Below are 17,934 nucleotides of genomic sequence, written 5' to 3' on the forward strand. Positions count from 1 at the left end.
TGGTTTGTGGCCACTGCTGTACTCAGAAACCAGCACTAAGGAACAGCACAAGAAATGGCTGGTAAAGGACTGGAAATAAACCAAGTATTGCAAAAACAGTGTAGGGCAAGACAGACATTATTATTTCTCAGTCACTTGGATGTTCCAGTTCCCTCACCAAGACACCTGCTACCTTGCCCACTGCTATCCTTACACCTCCAACAACCTGCAGAAGTACCTGGTGGCCATCTCTAAAGGCCCAGTGGTGTCTAAGTTCTGCAAGATTCACATCTTATGCTGCTCACTGTGAAACACAGTGCATGTTTTAACTACCACCACCACTACCCCCTCCAAAAGTGGCAAGGGCACTGAGCAGAAGGTTGTAATACTGACAGTGAGGCTGCATCCAGGAGGAACTAAGAATTCCTGGATAGCAAAAGGCTTTATGGATTTCATTCTTGGTGACTCAAGCAAGACTCGACTCCTGCAGGACAATTTTGTCTTGAAAGCAGTACCTATATTTAATCTGGGTGGTTTGATTGTGGGAAATCACCACTGCATTTTAACAGGCCAGGAGCTGTACTTCAGATACAGCTCTATTGTGAAGAAATGTTCCCCTTCCACCTGGTATAACTAAAGCATTTTCAAAATGTAATCTTATTTTCTTTCCCTTTAGAGTACCCTATTCTCCTTTCCACTATATCTTTGTTAGTTTGATGTCTCTATGTCCCTTATTGTTTCAGCATTGTTTACATCTTTGCACTGCACCCAAGCCTTTCTGATTGATTTTTTTAGGTTAAATTTCTTTTCAGAATGGGTTATTTTTTCTTCAGTATTGTGAAGGTTTTCTTTTAATATATTTTCTTTTTTCTGGTAATATCTTCAGAGTAAAAGAGTAGAAAAGAACAATGCCTTGTTCTTCAAGACATTTTCAATGTATTTCTCCCCATGTCCTCTGCAAAAATCTACTTATCAAATTCTTCATTTCTTTCATTTTCTTCTTTTCTGGCATACAACCACTTTTGAGAATGAAGTTAGGTTTAGAATAGATCCCAGATGTCCTTTTGATAGCAAAGATTGACAAGTTTGCTGTATGTTTTGCTACAAATGGCTTTGATTTCTTGCGCAGACTTACATTCACAAATACATTGATGGATATAAAATTAAACCTTCTGGTATTAAACTAAACCCCAAGCCAGTAAACTAAATCTCTCCAGTTTAACTTCTATAACAAACTAATACAAAAAAGACTCTTGTGCAGAAAGCCAGCATCAGAATTAGTACATTTAATGCTTTTCATCTTGTTACAGCCCGTTTTGAATAACATTTGTGTTCTTTCAAATGAATGCTTTGGCCTGTAGATCCCTAACTTACAGGAGACTGATGCTTCAGGCTGCAGACTAAACACCCCTTTCCTTATGAAAGACTTGGAGTCCATAGGACAGCATTTCCACAATGTATTCTTGGACTACTGTGTAAATAACAAGCAGGTAAAGGAAGTTTCCCCGACACCCTTTCTCCTGCCTCATCAGTCCAGCTGTAAAAAACATAATAGTCTGTAGGTTTATAGCAATAATAAATTTGATAAGGGCTTTCTCTGAGCAATAAACTAAATTTGTGGTATTTCTTACTATTATCTCTGCCTGAAGGAACAGGAGAAGGCAGTGAAACAGCAAGTGAGGGTAAATTCCAAGGCCCTGAATTTTGATGTGTTAAACTGGAATTCCAGGTAACTTGGAACTATTCAGGTATGCCACAATTTATTATATCTTCTCTGTACCTCATAAAGAATGCCAGAGTAAATGTTAGAAGTGTTACTAAACTGGACTTTCAAGAGTCACACTATTCAATTTAACACCCTTTAAAAGCTTGCACACAAACCTTATAATCAAACCTTAACAGGCAGTTCACTGGAAGAAGCAAAGCACTGGATCTATGCCAGGTGGCCTTTCTGAGGAGAAAAAGACTGTGGTGCTACAGAGCTTGGTCTATTGCATCACTCAAAGCAATATGCTGTGTTTTCTGCAGCCTTACATTTTGCAGATCAATCTAGGCACAGTGAAAGGTGCATGATTTGGTTTTGTGTGAACCTTATTCCATTAACCATGGAAGACACTATTCTGATTGCTTTCAGCCAAAGTGGGGAAGTTCAGGGTAACTGGCAGCAGAGCAAGGATCTGTATGCTGACCAAATGATACACCTATTAAACACCACCAGCTCCTCTGGGGTTGGGATTGAAGGTACTTGAGATGATAGTTGGTGTTCAGACGTGGGTGTTTATTGTTTCTTGTTAGTGTTACAGCCTCACAGCTGTGAGTTCTGTAGTCTTTCATTAGTAAGGTACAAAATGGTTAACCATCTCTTGTCATAAGGGCTTTTAAGGTTAAACTATCCAATTAAGAAATGATACCTAGATTATTTTCCTTTTTAACTCAATAACTAATCCTTTGAAACCCACAATGTGAACTTTTCTGTTTAGTCACCTAAACTTATGAAGAAGAAGGAAGAAGAAAGTAAAGAAGAACAACCCGTTTTTGTCTTAAAACTTTCATTTTGATTCATATTTATTACTATATTTTAAAACCTGAAACTCTAAGTTTTCTATTCTGTGATATTACACACTTCTAACTACACACCTGCAATTCTAGTGTTATCAATCAATTTTGGAAGCCTTCTCCACAGCCTCAGGTTAAACATAGTGTTCTCTTGTGGGTCTGTGCCTTTTAGTACAGGAAGTTTAAAATTCTCAGCATCCAGGGTTCCAACACTCCTTCTGTGTGGACTGTGAGATCAGAGGTGCAGGTGATTTTAGAGAGGTGAGCATTGTGTGTTATGAAGAGCTTTGGCCCTAACACGGGCATTTATTAGGGAATAAAACCTTTGTATGTTTCTCTTTTGGGGAAACATTAATAGGTTGGATCTAGCTCATCAAATTTAAGATATCTACAGTATAGAAATCAAGATCTGAGCTACACCACTGGTGCTGAAATGCAAAGAAATAAAAAGACATGTGCATAAATTTAGATTAAATATTAGGGGAAAATCTTCACTACAAGGGTGAAGACTCACCAGAGCAGGTTGGCCAGAGAAGATGTTGATGCTTCAGCCCTGGAAGTGTTCAAGGCAGGTTGGGTGGGACTTGGAGCAACCTGGTCTAGTGGAAAGTATCCCTGCCCATGGCAGGGGAGGTGAGAGATCTTAAAGATCACCTAGTTCCACCAGACCACTCTGTGATTCTGTGGTGGTTCTGTGATCTTGATGCATCGTCAGAGAACAAGTCAGATGAGCAGTGCAGACCAGAAGTATTCATTTTCCCTGTAGCTTAACCCTGATCATCCAGAAGGCAGTTTTGGTTCCAAGGAAGGTGGCTTTCACCTGTCAGCTTCTGCAGTACAGCTGAGCAAGCAGTCCCAGGGTCAGGATGGGGAGGGCACAGGCATTGAGCACAAGGAGTCTCATGCTGTGTACTTTGGTGTCAGTCGCAGTCTGCAGCACCCAGTTCAGAGTGCTCAGGAGCTGTGTGCTCCTCTCACACCTGCAGAAGAGCCATCACAGTGCCACTAAGGGCCCTTGTCTACATCTAAGCACAAAGACAAATGTAGCCTCAGATTTAAAAGAGTGATTTCACAGGAGGACAAGGAGACATTTTATTTTTCTGTAACCTATATTTACTTGTTTTGCTGAGATAAAAAGAGTTGAAGCATATTTTTCTCCTTGTTTACTTGGTGTTTGTTCCTTTCGTGCTTGTGATTGACATACTATTACTCAAGAGGTTTCCCACAGATATGCAAAGCAAACTCCTTCGAGTAAATGACTTTTAGAAAGCTTAGGGATGAAATTTAGCCAACAATAATATTTCCTGCAAATTGTTGCTTCCTGTTTGTGACATAAATACTGTAAATAAACAACAGAAAAAAAGGAAAACTTAGCAGAGGAGGAGATGTTCAGGACTGAACACCACTTTGGCCACCTAAGAGCCTGAGGCTGTGTAAGGCTATGCTTACCAAGACCTATAAACACCAGAATACATTGCAAAACTGTTTGTCAGGTCGAGCTTCACTAGGTCCTCTTCTGTCATTTTGGTGCTAGAATACAAGCAAAGACATATTTCATGCAATGAAATTTTATGGATTGCATTCATACATCTAACAATGAATAAAGTTCTTTTGCTGGATGTGTACCAGAAGCAAAACATGTCAGGGTAATGCCATCACTATGCAAAGCAAGTAAGATATTTAGATTAAATATTAGTTTATCAAATCAATCATGATCCCTTCAAGAAACTTCTTCTCTTCTTCTCATGATTACATTTGTGCATTTCCCCATGTGGATCCACTCCAGGGACTAAGTTTATTAGATCAAAAGACTTGACAAGATTTCTGTTGTTGATCTTGATGAAAGCTGATAAATGCATTTGAAAAAAGGTGAACAGCAAGGAATATCACAGCTGCAGTAGAATTTTTGACAGAAATTCTTTCTGGAGCTTTATGTAGCCCTCAATGACACTTTGCTGATTTTCAACCTAGAAAACTGTATGGCCTCAAGATGTAAAAGAGGAGCATTGTTATTGTTGCCTAGAGAAAGCAAACTGCTATTTGGAAAGAAGTCACATTGATATTTCAGTGGGTGATATTCTTTTTATGTACATACACTTTATGATGCTGACTGCTTTGCTAATGCTTTCATTGGTTCAAGAGGTAGATAGGTATTTCTTGACTTTTTGCATTTTATGCCAATTTTTCTTTTCAGAAGCCCAAACATATGAAAAACAGAGCAGTGGCAATTAATGCTACTGAGAAAGCATAGCTGTCCAGTTCCCAGACTAAAAATAAACAAGCCAGATTGAGTAGGAAGTGAGCTCCCTTGTCAATATATGTTTGTATCCAGATTCATAAATATTTGCTAAAAAGAACAGCATAAGGGATTCAACCCTGAGCAGCTTTCTTACATGTAGTCCTTCTGGCATTGTGATTATCATGTTTATTTGCAATTGTTGGTTTGGGTTGTTGGGGCTTGTAACTGTAATATTCCCCTATGAATCAAAATGGTTACCAAGACACCAGAAAAAAAACCCTAAATTATCAGGAGAACATTTTCACAGCATGGCTAAGAACAGAAGTCATAAAAGCAAAAATACCTGTATTTTTCTTCCCAGGACAAACATGCTGTTTGGGGCTTCTTTTCTGACCAGAGACAGATATATGAAAATTTAATTTAATCACTGTAACTTTACACAAACAAAAAAAATTTTGTCACCAAAAGAAAAATACCAGCCTGTACATGGTAACTGTTTTCCCATCAGTTATTGAACTCTTACCAAGATTCCCCTGTCCCAGCCTGGTGTACACTCCCTGAACAGCCCCCAAAGTGGCTGACTGATAGACAATAACTTTTTGTCAACCAGTCTTTTGGAACTTGCTAGTCACAATAATTCATTCCTGTTTCTATTCTTTTTTCAGAAACTCAAGGCACTACTCTGTTTCACAGACACAAGGCACTGATACTCTGCCTAAGATATTTCAAGTACCTGAGCCAGTGAAAAAAAGTAAACATTACAAGTTTGTTTAATTCTTTAAATACCAATAAGCCATTTCTTTTTCTATAACCTCAAACCTCAGTAAAGAGTAAGTTCCACAAAGAGAAGTATGGAGTTCTTTGGCTGGATTTCCTTCAATCTCAGCATTTGGAAGAGCTCATTTTTCTATAATTTAAAATGTCTTCATCACATTACTCCACTATGATTTACTGATTGACAGCAATCTCACTGGAGAAAAAATAAACCCAAGGCAAATTCCAGAGAGGTTAAAAAATATTTTCTCCTATTGGCAATAGGGTACATGCATTACTAATAATGTGCTCATTGGGCTCAATATTATTAATGAAATTCAATATCAACTGTAAAGGCACCTCTTTGCTTAGAATAAAAGGTTTTAAAAACGTTGTAAATATTCTTTGTTTCTCAAGGGACAAACCACCCCATACACTGTCAGACCTGGTTCACCTGTTGGTCATGGAGCTCACCCAGGGGTTCTGCGAGGGCAGTGCAGCACTAAAGCCAGCTGCAGCTGACCTGGCCCATGTCCAGCTGTGGGACACATCTGCTGGGTCAGGTGATGCTGAGAGAGAGAGCCCAGGGGCCTGGCCTGCAGCACTGACTTGGGCACCTGAGGACAGCTCACCTGCCATCAGTGCAGGGGCTGTGCCTGTCACACCAGCCAGGGCACTGGAGATCCAGCTCCTGAGAAAAAAGACATATCAGCCACCCACAGTATGCAGGGAGAGATGCAGTTAAAAGGGAGTCCCCTTCTCCCAGCCTCTAAGTCTGGGCACAGCCCATTACAGCTGTACTGGTCTTCTGTGGGACAGGCAGTCCAGGTAAGTAGAGTTCAAGTACAGTTTAAGCACGGCACAGTTGAGTATATTGCAGTGTTATGATCAGTAGGAGCTTGCCTGCCAAGAGGAGATTAATAAAGAATGTCTCTTTAAATGTTTTTGCAGGCTTGGCAGTTCCTCCCCGCAGCTGCAGATTTCATTCCTAGATATAGTGTACTGTAACCAAGGGGAGAAATGTAACAGATCGCATTCTTCTAGGCTTTCCCGGAATGGGCATTGCTTAGAGGAAGTTTAACAAACAAATAAATGAATATCCCAACTCCCAATATCTTGTTTCTGTGTTTTATAGCCAGACTGGGGTATTATCCCACAGAATCATATGTGGGATAAGTTGTAGTGGTTTACTTTTAAAACAGGAGAGTAAAATCAGCAAAAAATTTTGCAAAGTCCCAGTTCATCTCATGCTTTCCTTAATATTAATATTACTAAACTGCTGAGTGTTTGCTTTAACTGCACAATGAGAAATCAAGTACTGCAGGGCAGGTAATTCCCCTTTAAAACCACATAAACCTTCTTAATGCATGCAAAAATGATGTCCATTTCAGGAAAGAATTCCAGGAAGCAAGGCTCACACGGGAATTTAGCAGAAGCTGGCTCCTGGAACATGCTCTCTTTTCCCACCCACAGAAAACAGGACCCAGCAGCCCAAACACTTCATCCAGTCTCTCCTACCTCCAGGCACACACCGGCAGAAGCCCTGCTCTCTTTCCCCTCCCATTCTTTCTCCATGAGACATGTTGCTGATCATTCCCCTGCTCACCTCCTCCCCATGAGACTTGTCCTTCCCAACCACTCCATCATCAGACCTGGGCATTGGAAGCCCAAGAGGCAGTCAGAGCATCCCTGTAAAATGTCCCCAGGAAGGGGAATGGGAAGGCATACTGCATCCTGCCCAGCCTTCGGGCACAATCCTCCCTGCCCAAACACCTGGAAGGAGAAGGCAGGGGAAATGCCTGCTAGAGAGGCAGCCAAAGGTGTGGAAGGAAGCCTCCAGAGTCAGAAGGTCAGCTGGGACCGAGGGCAAGTCTTGAGTCAAATTTTGACTGGATTTCTCCCTTTTAGCAGCTATGGCATCCCAGAAGGCATTAAAAGCAGCAGAGACTGAGACCCTGTCAGGGAGGAGACATGAGGCTCCTCAGGAAACACTGAAAAGTGCTTCTGCCACAGGCACACAATCAGGCAACCAGCTCTGGCCAGTGAGATGCCACACCCCAAGAGTAACATTCCCAAATGGTATATTTTAAACATTTAAACTTTTTAAACATCACCTCCTAAGGGCACAGTAGTTGGCAATTCCAAAATGTTGGAAGTGAAGCAGATGAGACAGCAGACGAGCTTGGGAAAAAAGGCCAAAAAGTTAAGGTGTGTGCCCAGTGGAAGCAATGTCAGGTTACACGGTGTGCTGGTGTTGGAACAGCCGCCCCTTTAAGGGGACAGTGGCTCCAGGGAGAAATGCTCTGGCATGGCAGAGCAGACCCAGTGTGGCAGTCATCCTGATTACCCCAGCAAAAAGGACCAGAGTGTGAAAGCAAGCATATTTTTGAAGGAGCAGCTTGTGCCTTCCGCCCATGGCAGTGAAACAGCAGCTTCACTTGTGCTGAGATCAGCTAAGGAGCTGGTTGATCACCAGATCAAAATTATATACCCTTTTTCTCCCTGAATGACAGAAAAATAAACATCGTGTTCCCAAACTGCAAGATCCTCCCTCTTGGGAGCCCAAACATGCCCCTGCCAAAGCATGTTACTTCACTGGAACAGAGGTCTTGCCTCAGAAGTCTCTTATTCCTCAGTTTCCCAGCCATCAGCCCCAGTGCTGGAAGATTGCCATGTTCAGCCCCAAGGCTTCCTTCTCCCCTTTCAGTTCAGCAGCTCTGGACTGCTGGGCTTCATTTGCTGTAAGACTTCTGTCCCCACCCACCAGAACCCTGCCTAAGCCACCCGTGATCTGAACTCCTTGATGCAGACCCTTGTCCCTCTCCATGCGGAGGTTATTCCACACACAGAGGCACCTAGGAAGGCATCCCCCCACCACCACTTGCACATCTGTCCACTGAGCTTCTCTCAGGACTTCCTCCCGTATTTCTTTCCACTTTGTGCTCTTGGATGTGAGTGCCAGTATTACAGGCTCACAACATGTGTACCACATGGACATTTCTAGACCATGCCTAAGCATGGAATTACTAGATGAAAATGTGTGAACAGCTTCACGGCTTGGTGTCCCACATGCATCAGCCCCCAGCACACAGCCCTCCTAGCAGAGGAGGGCTAACCCCACCACAAAGACTGCTAGTAGGACCAACAGTTCCAGATGGGCCCAGGAGGACTAAGGGCAGGAGAGTTTTACCCCTTACAGAACTGGAGGTGTCAGTGGTTCCCTGTAGCAGCAGGCACCTTGGCACCTTGGCACCTTGCACTGTGCCCGCGTAAGCACGGAAGCTGCAGGCGAGGGAACTGGGGCCAGGCTGTGCCTGGGAAGCAGAGGGAGGGAGGGATCCGTGTCCAAAGTGCAAGAAGGACCATGTTGGCAGCGAACTCCGGCAGTGCTGAGGTACTGACATCCGTGCTGGGACGGTCAGTCACCTCTAAAGAAGTGTCCAAACGAAACTAAACAAATTAATCTAAGCCCCCATGGACACCCAAGCTACTCTAACAGCACAACAATCTGGGTGAGCTTAGCCCGGTCGTGCTGGTTAGCACAGCAGGAAGAAGGAAAGGAAACGCAAGCCTGACCCCGGCTCAGGTTGTGGAGCTGGGCTTGGCTTGTTTTCTCGGTCACAGGCAGCTGACTGTATCGGGAAAGAGCACTGCCCTCAGAACCGAAAGAGAAAGCAGAGATAACTATCTGCACGTGACAAAAACAGGCTGTGGGGACAGCCACCAGCCAGCACAGCACCGACAGCAGCCTCAGCGCCGCTTCTATCCGAGACCGGCTCCACAGCCTCTCCAGCGTGTTTCAGCTCCGCTCCCACCCAATGGGCAGCCCGTAAGTATCCTCCACTGAGACCCCCGCCTCTTTAATGTCACTGGCATTGGGGAGAACTGCCAGGAGAAGTGGTGTTGCGGGGTGCAGATGTCTCGGAGGTGTTTCCCCTGCTTTCAGACGCTTTAAGGGCACTTCCTCCACAGTCTGCTCCATTTGTTGCTGGTTGGTTTCTGTTTGCCAGCAATCTTTAGCTTATCAGTGGCCTTTCTTCACTCGTGGATTCTCTGCAGCTAATCCTGCCTGAGGGGGAAAGGCGATCCGGATATCTGGGATGGGGAGGTGGTGAAGGGACAGGACAGATGTCTTGAAGGAAGAGTATCATGTCCAAAGCATGACACTTTCCCATAACTCTTGTACAGCATTTCTCCTCTCAGCAGCCAGGGAGAGGGGAGACAGGGAAGTCAGACTGTCTGGGGGCTCTTCAGTGCAAAAGGAAATGCCCGTTCCCTCGCCTCCTTGCACTCAGCCCCACTGCAGCGGCATCCAGTGGCTCCCAGAGATGCTCGTCCCGGCACAGCTCCTGTGCCACAGCTGTGTGTGCCTTCCTGTCCCCCTGCCCAGGCCCTCCGCCAGCTGCTTGCTGGAGGAAGGCACAGCCCCAGCCTGGCAAGGGTGCCCACCTGCCTGTGAGCAGCAGAGGAAAGGGCTGTGCGGTCCCAAAAGCACAGAGCGTGCCTAGGAGCCTTATCTCACACAGAGACCTCAGGGAGCTCCCGAGCCATTCACATGGGGCCTCTCTCTGCCGGGGACACTGAGACACGGAGCTCTCCTATGGTGAAACCCAGTGTTTCCATCAATGCCAGTCCAGGAACAAGGAGGATGACTCCAGGCTGGGGCTCGCTGTGCCATGTTCAGGTTCCCCTTTCTTGCACCTTTGAGAAAGAGCCACAGTCTCCCATCCAAAGGCATAGACACCTCCTTAGAGGCAGCGAGTCTGCCTCTGTTTGGGAAAAGCCCAAGCTGTACACTGGGTGAGAGCTCTTTCCTGTTTGTCTCTTGCTTCTCAGCCAGGCTGCTGCTAAACCTGCCTCCGTGATGAGTTGCAGAGCTCACAAATGTCCTGTCTGTGGCTGTGCTGTGGCAGGGTGCCTGGTCAGCCTTCACTGCCTCCAGGCCAGTTCTCTATCCAGCTGGCACAGGGCCATCCCAGGCCCAGGTTTCTGGGCCTATCAGTCACACAGGGACAGCGATTTACCTCCTGGGTTGGGCTGGGCAGGGGAGGCAGCAGGAGGCAAAGATGCCAGCAATTTAACCATGAAGAGAGGGACATCGCTGGGAAAATATGTCCTTACACACATGAGCCTCAAAGCAGAAGAGAGGGCAGAGATACCATGGGCTTTCCCAGGTCCCCGTACATGCAGAGATCACACAGCAGCACAGGGTCTCTCAGGTGGCTGTCCTCCACCCCTGCCACATGTTACCAAACTACCATAATACCTGATAGGAATTTAATTCTCTGTCCCCTCTCTAGTAAACCTGTGCAACTAGGACAATTTTAATAGCTTTTTATATTTTATGGATGCCAAGGGAGTGAGTGTGAGATGACTGAACAAAAAGCCACCTTTCTACAAGCCTGCCTTCCCTAGGAAACTTCCCTAGTCTAAAGAAATACAACAGCAAGGGTTGGTGGGTGGGCAGGGCTAAGTGTCAGCTGGGCTGTAGTGCTCCCAGCCCTGAGGTCTGACAGAAATCCCTGGAGACCTGGTCAGCCTCCAAGTGCAGCTTGTTCTTCCTCTGAGGGTAAGGCAGGACAGCAGGAAGAACGATGAGTGGTGTGAGCCCTTGCAGAACAGGGAGAGGAAGAGCAGCAATGCCTGGGTGCAGGAGACCATGTGTGAGACAGACAAACCAAGTGACAACACTAGGGGAAAGAGAAACCATGGGGAAGTTACGTTTCACCTGAGGTCTCATTTTGCAGCACATCCTGTGCCCAAGCATAGATATTTTCCTGGTTGCTTTAGTCGTCGTTGCAGATTCAGAACAATGGGCGTCCTCCATGTGAGCTTCCAGTCTCTCCAGAATCCCTTTGAGAAGAAGCCCTCCAAGGGAGGCTACAAGAAGTGAAAGAAAAGCAACCAGGGGAAGTGGACAGGTTGGTGTCTGATGCTGTGACAACCTCCCCCCCCCCTCCATGCTGTGTGTTTCTCTTGGAAGAATTTTGAGACTGAGAAGCTTCATCTTTGTGCTCATTAAACAGAGGTGCCCCACTTCCAAGTTTTTCAGGGAGAGATGAGGAGTGGGAGGGGAATGCTGAAAGGTCTCTAGTCAGAAGCACTGCCACCAGGCACTGAGTACATGTTGAGTGGAGTCTCTTCTGCCAGTCTAAAAACTCAGAGGCTGTACCAAATTCACAACCAGCTTTGGGTGATGGTCTAGGAGGACATCCAGGTTATCACAGATCCACAGACTATTCTGAACTGGAAGGGACCAGAGTCCAGTTCTTAAATAAATTATATACCACTGGGTAATAGGCAGTGGAAGGGGACAGTAGGGCCAATGTGAACTTCTTAAAGGAAAGGGGTAAATGATTCTCAGCAGATGAAGCTTGTCAGAGGGAGGAAGAGTTAATTGCAAAGCCTGAAGCCTGAAGCTGGGCTTGAAGCCAAGGTCCCTTGAGTCCTGTGTTTATGCCTCTCTGCAGACCTGGGTGGACAGTGCTTCAATGCCATGTGGCTCTGCAGGCAGTGATAGCCTTTCCTGATGCCACTTCCCTGTTTTCCAGCGTGAAGCAGAAGCCCGCAGGACGGCACCAGAGGACAGTACACATTCTGGGGAGAGGAGCATTCGGGTTTGCCAGCCAGTCTGAGAGAGGAGCAAGGTGGATGGCAATCACAGGTGTGTCTCAGTAGCACCTATGTCCCAGTGGCTGCAGGAGGATCCAGGGTGCCTCTCTGAGCTTGGCAGCTGCCTGTCTGTGTAAGGCACTGCTCCCCAGGCAACCAAGACAGAGGAGCACCATGTCTACCAGCCCCAGTGGGTAGCAGAGCTCCAGGTATTCAGTCCTGCTCTGCTCAGAAAGCTACAGGCATGCAAGGACCTGCCTGTGAAGCTTAGATGCTGGAAATGGCCACCCATTTCACACCCATATCAATTGCACAGGGTGTTCCAGAGCTATAGGACAAGGGCAGGGAGACAAGGGGAGCCCTGCAGTTCAGATCCTGTCATGTCTGCACTTTACTCAGTAGTCCAAAGATCACGAGGGATGTCCTTGTCTGATAAAAACTGAAAGAGAGGCATTATCCCAGAATAGCTCTTATCATGCTTATTACCAGACAGCAGTTTTTCTCTCCTCCCATCCCTGCAGTTTGCTGACAAATGCCTCTTTTCCAGTGAGACCATGGTGCAAAGGGCATGTTTTGAGATGAGTCATACTCTCCTCCCAGTACTGGTCCACGCATGGGACATCATTAAGCCACCTTTGCTGTGACCAGAAGTGCACCAAATGCACCCCCCTCAACCCAGTAACACGTGTAGCTCAGTCCTAGGCAGGACTGAGACACTCCTGTTTGCAAGGGGAGTCCCTAGACCCCAGCCATAAGGCTCAGAGCCCATCTTGGGAAGGGTGACTCAACTGAGGGGTCCCCCCTTCGTGTTTTGCAACAGGCATCCCTGCAGCAGCTTTTACCATGGTAGCAAGAAAGCATGCAGGCACCAGGATGGGTCTGCTGCCACAGAGGCGTACCAAGAACCTGCTGCCCGTGCTGGCTTTACTGGAGACTGTTGGGACGCTGGCCTTGATGTCCTACGCTCTGCTGTACGAAGCCGGAAACCTGGTGAACCTCCCTGACAAACGCATTGGCTTTTACAACTTCTGCCTGTGGGATGATGCAGCTGGGGAGCTGCAGTGCCTGGACAGCAAGCATCTGCAGGCAATGGGCATCAGTCTACTACAACTGGGACTAGCCAGGGTTTGCGTGTATTCCTGCCTGGTCTTCATCCTCTTCCACCTCCCTTTTGTTTTAAATGTGAATTGCACAGGGCAGGGAGAGGGATGGAAGATGATTCACATCATACTCTTCATCAAGATGATTATCCTGTCTGGAGGCCTGGGTATGTTTCTTTTACAAACCTCGCAGTGGATTCATCCCTCTGATTTCACTGGAGGCTTCCTGGCACTGCTTGGGACTCAGGCTCTGCTACTGCTCCAGATTCTCACTGTCACTGTGTACCTCAGCTGGGCCAAGCACACACATATGTGTCAAAACCATTTAACTGAGGAGGCCCTGCCCACTAAGATTTGACAGTGAAGGAGATGCAAGAGCTATCGGCAACATGATTTAAAGTTGTGATCCAAATACAGCTTTACTCCCTAGGAAAAAATCTGACTCCCAGTCCAAAGGCTCGTGTCCAGGCATGCTCTGGCACGTTGCTGTGTGCAGCATTCCTGCATTAAGCTGGCAGCAAACAGCAGCCACAGCACAGCCACAGCACAGAAGCTTCCCAGGTACAAGAGCATGTAACACCCCTCAGTTTGGGGCACAGCATCAAAGTGACAGCACTTGTGGCCCCAAAGAGCAGTGAAGGTAGCAGAACCAGCATACAGTGGGCACAGCCCTCTGCTCATACCTAGTCTAAGGAAAAAAAGTTGTTAGTATCTCATAGAATGTGATTAAATTTGTAATTAACTAACAAAATGCTTTTAATACATTTTGCCCTACCATATAACAAAGACAAGGGAGTTTAAAAACAGGATATGTAGATTATGTTTAACTAGGAACTAACAAATGTTCAGGAAAATGTAACCAAATAGGTAATTTCTTCATAAGTAGACAGGATATATACAATTTAAAATAAATAAGCCAATCAACAACCAACCTTCAGGGTTGTGAAGAAAGCTATCTAGGACAATACAGAAGTAAAATCAGAAAGAAGCAGGTTTGTAGTTTGAAAACAACAGACTAGGCATGCACCAACTAAGAAAGTGCAATAAAAGGAGGATTAAACGACCAGAAAAACCCCTACAGAGGGCAGTAATAACCCCTAAAGGACACTAGATGGCAGAAAAGACTGAAACGGTTAACTCTGTTCATATAATAAGTTTTCAAAACCGGAGTTTTATTGGTAGTGAATATGTAACAGCCTTCTAAGTACGTGCTGCATTAATTCATCCAGTGGTTGGGAGAATTTATGAAAATAAAGATTGCCTGCTTAACAGTGATATTCTTTGCAGCTGAGTGAATTTGTTTCAAGGGACATGAGGGTCTGTCTTCTCTTGCTACAGCCTTGGTGGGGATGAGGCTGGTGATGCTGATTTGACCGATTCTTCATTTCAATACATGCTGGCCTCATGTGGTTTGTTTGTCCTTTTTTTTTTTTTGATTGGGAAGAGGATACTGAGCCATTTTCAGGGTCCCTTCCTAGACCCCCATGCACGCTGCCACGGGACCAGCCCCCTCAGGGCAGTCACCTGCTCCCGCACATGTTCCTCAGCATTGGGAAGACTGCTGGAGTCTGGAGGCAAACACCACCAGGCCCAATGGGAACAGCCTGCCAGGCCTCACTGCAGCTGTTACAGAGGGACCACAAGGACAAAGGAGCCCCCAAGGCTGAACCATGACCATGTAGCTCTGCCAGCAAAGGTCTTCCAGGTCAGCAGCTCCCTGCTCCCCTCCATGCCCAACACCAACCCACCAAAGGGATACTCACAGAAACCCGAATGGCCTCTTTTATCTGCCCACGCTCTGAAATGTGAAACAGAAACGAACACCTTCTAATCTGGAGCCAAATCCCACTGAGCCAGCACAGAGTGGGAGAACTGAGTAGCTCCTTCCTTTCCCCCTCTGGCCTTCCTGGGTATCCTACACAGCAGATGGATGCAGAGCCCCCTCCAGGCCCTCCTCCCACCGTTCCCAGGGCCGCGGGAGGAGACAAGACACCCTCCCCATTGTGCCCTCTTCTCCTGATAAGTCAGAGATGTTAGCTGAAAAAGATCTCCCTGACGTATTTCAGGACATCATCCTCAGAGTTCTCCCCGCCTGTCCCCTGTGCGTCAGCACCAGCACCAGGAGGGGATGGAAGTGCCGGACCGTGGTCGCTGCCTCCATCCGTGTTGGCCGTGCTTCCAGGAACCTCCTCTGGTGTTGGCGGGACCTCCTGCTCCTCTTCGCTCCTAGACCGGGCCTTCTCTTCACCTTCCTCGCACTGTAGATTCTGACCAGAGGGAAAACAACAAGTGCCGGCCGTGCATGACTTCACGCCGGGAGCACCCCAAGGAGCAGGAGGGCAGCCCACCATGCCCGTGAGCCGCGCCTCGCCAGGCCCCCGGCCCGCGGCTCTGCTCAGCGGCGCCGACAGGGCGCAAAGGCAGCAGGGCCGCTGGGACAGAGAAGAGGGGGCCGGGAAAGCCATGCGGCACGGGCAGCGCCCGCCGACCCGCCCAGAGAGGGGCCGCCAGGGAGCCGCGGGCAGCAGCGCTCCCTGGCCGTCCTCCGGAGCCCTGCCACCCCCACCCCCGGCTCACCTCGGCCAGGACCGCCAGGGCCACCTCCAGCAGCTCGGCCTCGTTCATGCAGTACAGCGCCGCCGGCCTGGGCAGTGCACAGGGGACGCTCAGCGCGGGCAGCACACGGGCTCGCCCTCCCGCCCGCCGCCCCGGTCGCTTCCCCGCCCTAGCGGCGCTACCTGCGCCCCGCCGCCGCCCGTCGCCGCCCGGCGCCGGGGGACGGGGCCGCCGCCACCCGGCCGTCCGCCGCCGCCCCCATCCAGGCCGGGAGCTGCCGCCGCCGCGCCCCCGCCGCCATGCCCACGCGGGGCGCTGCCGCCGGGGCGCCTTCCGCCCGTCACACCGGGGCTGCTTCCTCGCCCCACCGGGAGCGCAGGGGAGCTGGAAAAGCAGCCCCAGGCCGCCCTATAACCCAAGTCACGACAGAGCCCCGTGCTTGATCAGGCAGGCAGGCACTGAGGCCGTGCGTCCCTCGATATTCCGTCAAGGAGCAAACGTGGCTCTGGGCCAGCTGCGGAGCAAACGGCCCGTTGGGAACGACGCGGCCAGCCTCCGAGCCCCGGGGCAGCCTGGCGGGCCGGGCCCGGCGCCGCCCCCGAGCGCCCTCTGCAGGGCCGGGGGCCCGGCAGCAGCGCTCCCCCAGAGCGGCCGGGACGCGTGCCGGGAAGCGAGGAGAGTGGGGAGCCTGGGCCAAGGATGGTAAAAGCCCCTCTGGGAAAACAGCATGCTGAGCATTGTTCGAGCAAAAGAGCATGTTCATCCCTTCCCTCCAGGCTTCTGGCACAGTATCAACGTTGTACTAATGCACAATCATTTTGCATAGCACCCTTGGAGTGGTGCATGCTTTTTATACTTACTTTCTTGCCCTGTTTAGGGGGGGTTTCTTTTGCTCATAGTCCTACTTATGAAGCAAACCCGAAAGCAGTCTCCCTCCAGAAACCTCAACTGACCCTCTGTGAGGGCTGGAAGATAACATCTGGAAGAAAGTAACATCTGTGGTAGTGTTCCGGACCAGATTAAAGGGGGCTTTGGAAGGTGCCTGTGCTCATGGCAGAGCTGGAACTAGAAGAGCTTTAGGTCCCTTCCAAACTAGACCATTCTGTAATTTTGTAATTCTAAATTCTAAAACCCCTATGCAATGTAGTCAACACTGCAGGGCTTGGAATACAGCCACAATCTGTCTTGGCCTTTTGAGAGGCAAACAAAGGCTCCCATTTGAGAACTCTCTAAACTCTCAGACTAACCCTGGGAATTCCTGAAGCCAGTTTGAATTCAGCACTGGATTTGAGGAGACATTAGCTCAGACTGGCATGAAGAGCAGTTGCACCATTAGTATCATATGCCACTGAGGTGGAAACCCTGTACTTAGATGTCAGTCTGGCAGGGGACGTGTTAGTCTTGGAGAATGGAAGGTGGGGTTATAAAATGAGTGTAGTCAGCAGGAGCAAGTTACTCCATGGACAACAGGTACCTGTAGCATGAATATGCCTGTAGTGAGGATTTCAGTATCCAGCAGTGTTATCCTTGAACAGCTGTCTGTGAGAATGGCTACCCACATGGCTCATGAATGGCTGTTCATTTTCCAGCAGAGTGTTGGTGGTACTGCCAAAGAACAACAGTACCACCAACTCCCAATACAGGCCAAGGACACAAGCAGCAGAAAGCTCCATGGCCATGTGTAAGCAGATGAAATGTATCTGCTTAGTCCATTCAAAGGCTATGCAATACCTGAGCACAGCACTTGCCCTGATGTTGGGGGCTTAGGGGGAGAGGCAGCTCCAGTGACAGAGAGCTCTATACAGGGCCAGACTGGTCCTGGCCTCCCTCCCCTATCCACCATCAGGTACCCTGCTCGGCATTATGTAGCTTCTGAACTCCAACACAAGTATTTCAAAGTCTGACTCAAATTTTTGGTATCTGCTCTGGTTGGTAGCAGATACCTATGGCAAGGTAACACAATACATCCAAGCAAACGCAGCTGTTTTTGTTCCTGGATGTCTGGTTCACCATGGTGTGCAGGTGTGGTGCTGGAAGCACCTGGTGAAAACACAAGAGCTTTTTTGCATGCAGGAGGAGACTTGGCCCATCACTGCCCTCACCACCCTCCATGTTTTGCAGCAACTGCTGAACAAAGCA

The 17,934-nt window shown here is 48.1% G+C and overlaps 2 protein-coding genes across 5 annotated transcripts; one reads left to right on the forward strand and one right to left on the reverse strand.

Moving 5' to 3' along the window:
* The first annotated feature begins 8,892 nt into the window (after nt 1-8,892).
* TMEM140 (transmembrane protein 140) lies at nt 8,893-14,514 on the forward strand. 4 transcript variants are annotated; one of them, XM_059846677.1, is made up of 4 exons: nt 8,899-9,356; nt 11,275-11,448; nt 12,079-12,191; nt 12,960-14,514. In XM_059846677.1, exons 3-4 carry the CDS (start codon nt 12,179-12,181, stop codon nt 13,595-13,597), a joined length of 651 nt encoding a protein of 216 aa, XP_059702660.1. In that variant the 5' UTR covers nt 8,899-9,356; nt 11,275-11,448; nt 12,079-12,178; the 3' UTR covers nt 13,598-14,514. The 4 variants fall into 4 exon arrangements, with proteins under 4 accessions (XP_059702658.1, XP_059702660.1, XP_059702659.1 ...); XM_059846676.1 differs by having other exon boundaries at nt 11,318-11,448; XM_059846679.1 differs by having other exon boundaries at nt 11,330-11,448.
* CYREN (cell cycle regulator of NHEJ) lies at nt 14,391-16,379 on the reverse strand. The gene is made up of 3 exons (XM_059846680.1): nt 15,978-16,379; nt 15,817-15,883; nt 14,391-15,506 (listed from the first exon to the last, which is right to left on the reverse strand). The coding sequence occupies exons 1-3, from the start codon at nt 16,094-16,096 to the stop codon at nt 15,273-15,275; spliced, it is 420 nt and encodes a 139-aa protein (XP_059702663.1). The 5' UTR covers nt 16,097-16,379; the 3' UTR covers nt 14,391-15,272.
* Nucleotides 16,380-17,934: the final 1,555 nt, after the last annotated feature.

The sequence above is a fragment of the Haemorhous mexicanus genome, chromosome 5, assembly GCF_027477595.1.
Source record: "Haemorhous mexicanus isolate bHaeMex1 chromosome 5, bHaeMex1.pri, whole genome shotgun sequence".
Lineage (NCBI taxonomy): Eukaryota > Metazoa > Chordata > Aves > Passeriformes > Fringillidae > Haemorhous > Haemorhous mexicanus.

Bases quoted from the DNA above. Each gene is read 5' to 3' on its own strand.
- TMEM140 (XM_059846675.1), top strand. The intron at 12,192-12,959 runs GTGTGTCTCAGT...GTTTTGCAACAG, and splicing joins AAGGTGGATGGCAATCACAG to GCATCCCTGCAGCAGCTTTT.
- CYREN (XM_059846680.1), bottom strand. From the start codon at position 16,096: ATGGCGGCGGGGGCGCGGCGGCGGCAGCTCCCGGCCTGGATGGGGGCG. The intron at 15,884-15,977 runs GTAGCGCCGCTA...TGCACTGCCCAG, and splicing joins CGGGCGGCGGCGGGGCGCAG to GCCGGCGGCGCTGTACTGCA. The intron at 15,507-15,816 runs GTGAGCCGGGGG...CCCTCTGGTCAG, and splicing joins CCCTGGCGGTCCTGGCCGAG to AATCTACAGTGCGAGGAAGG.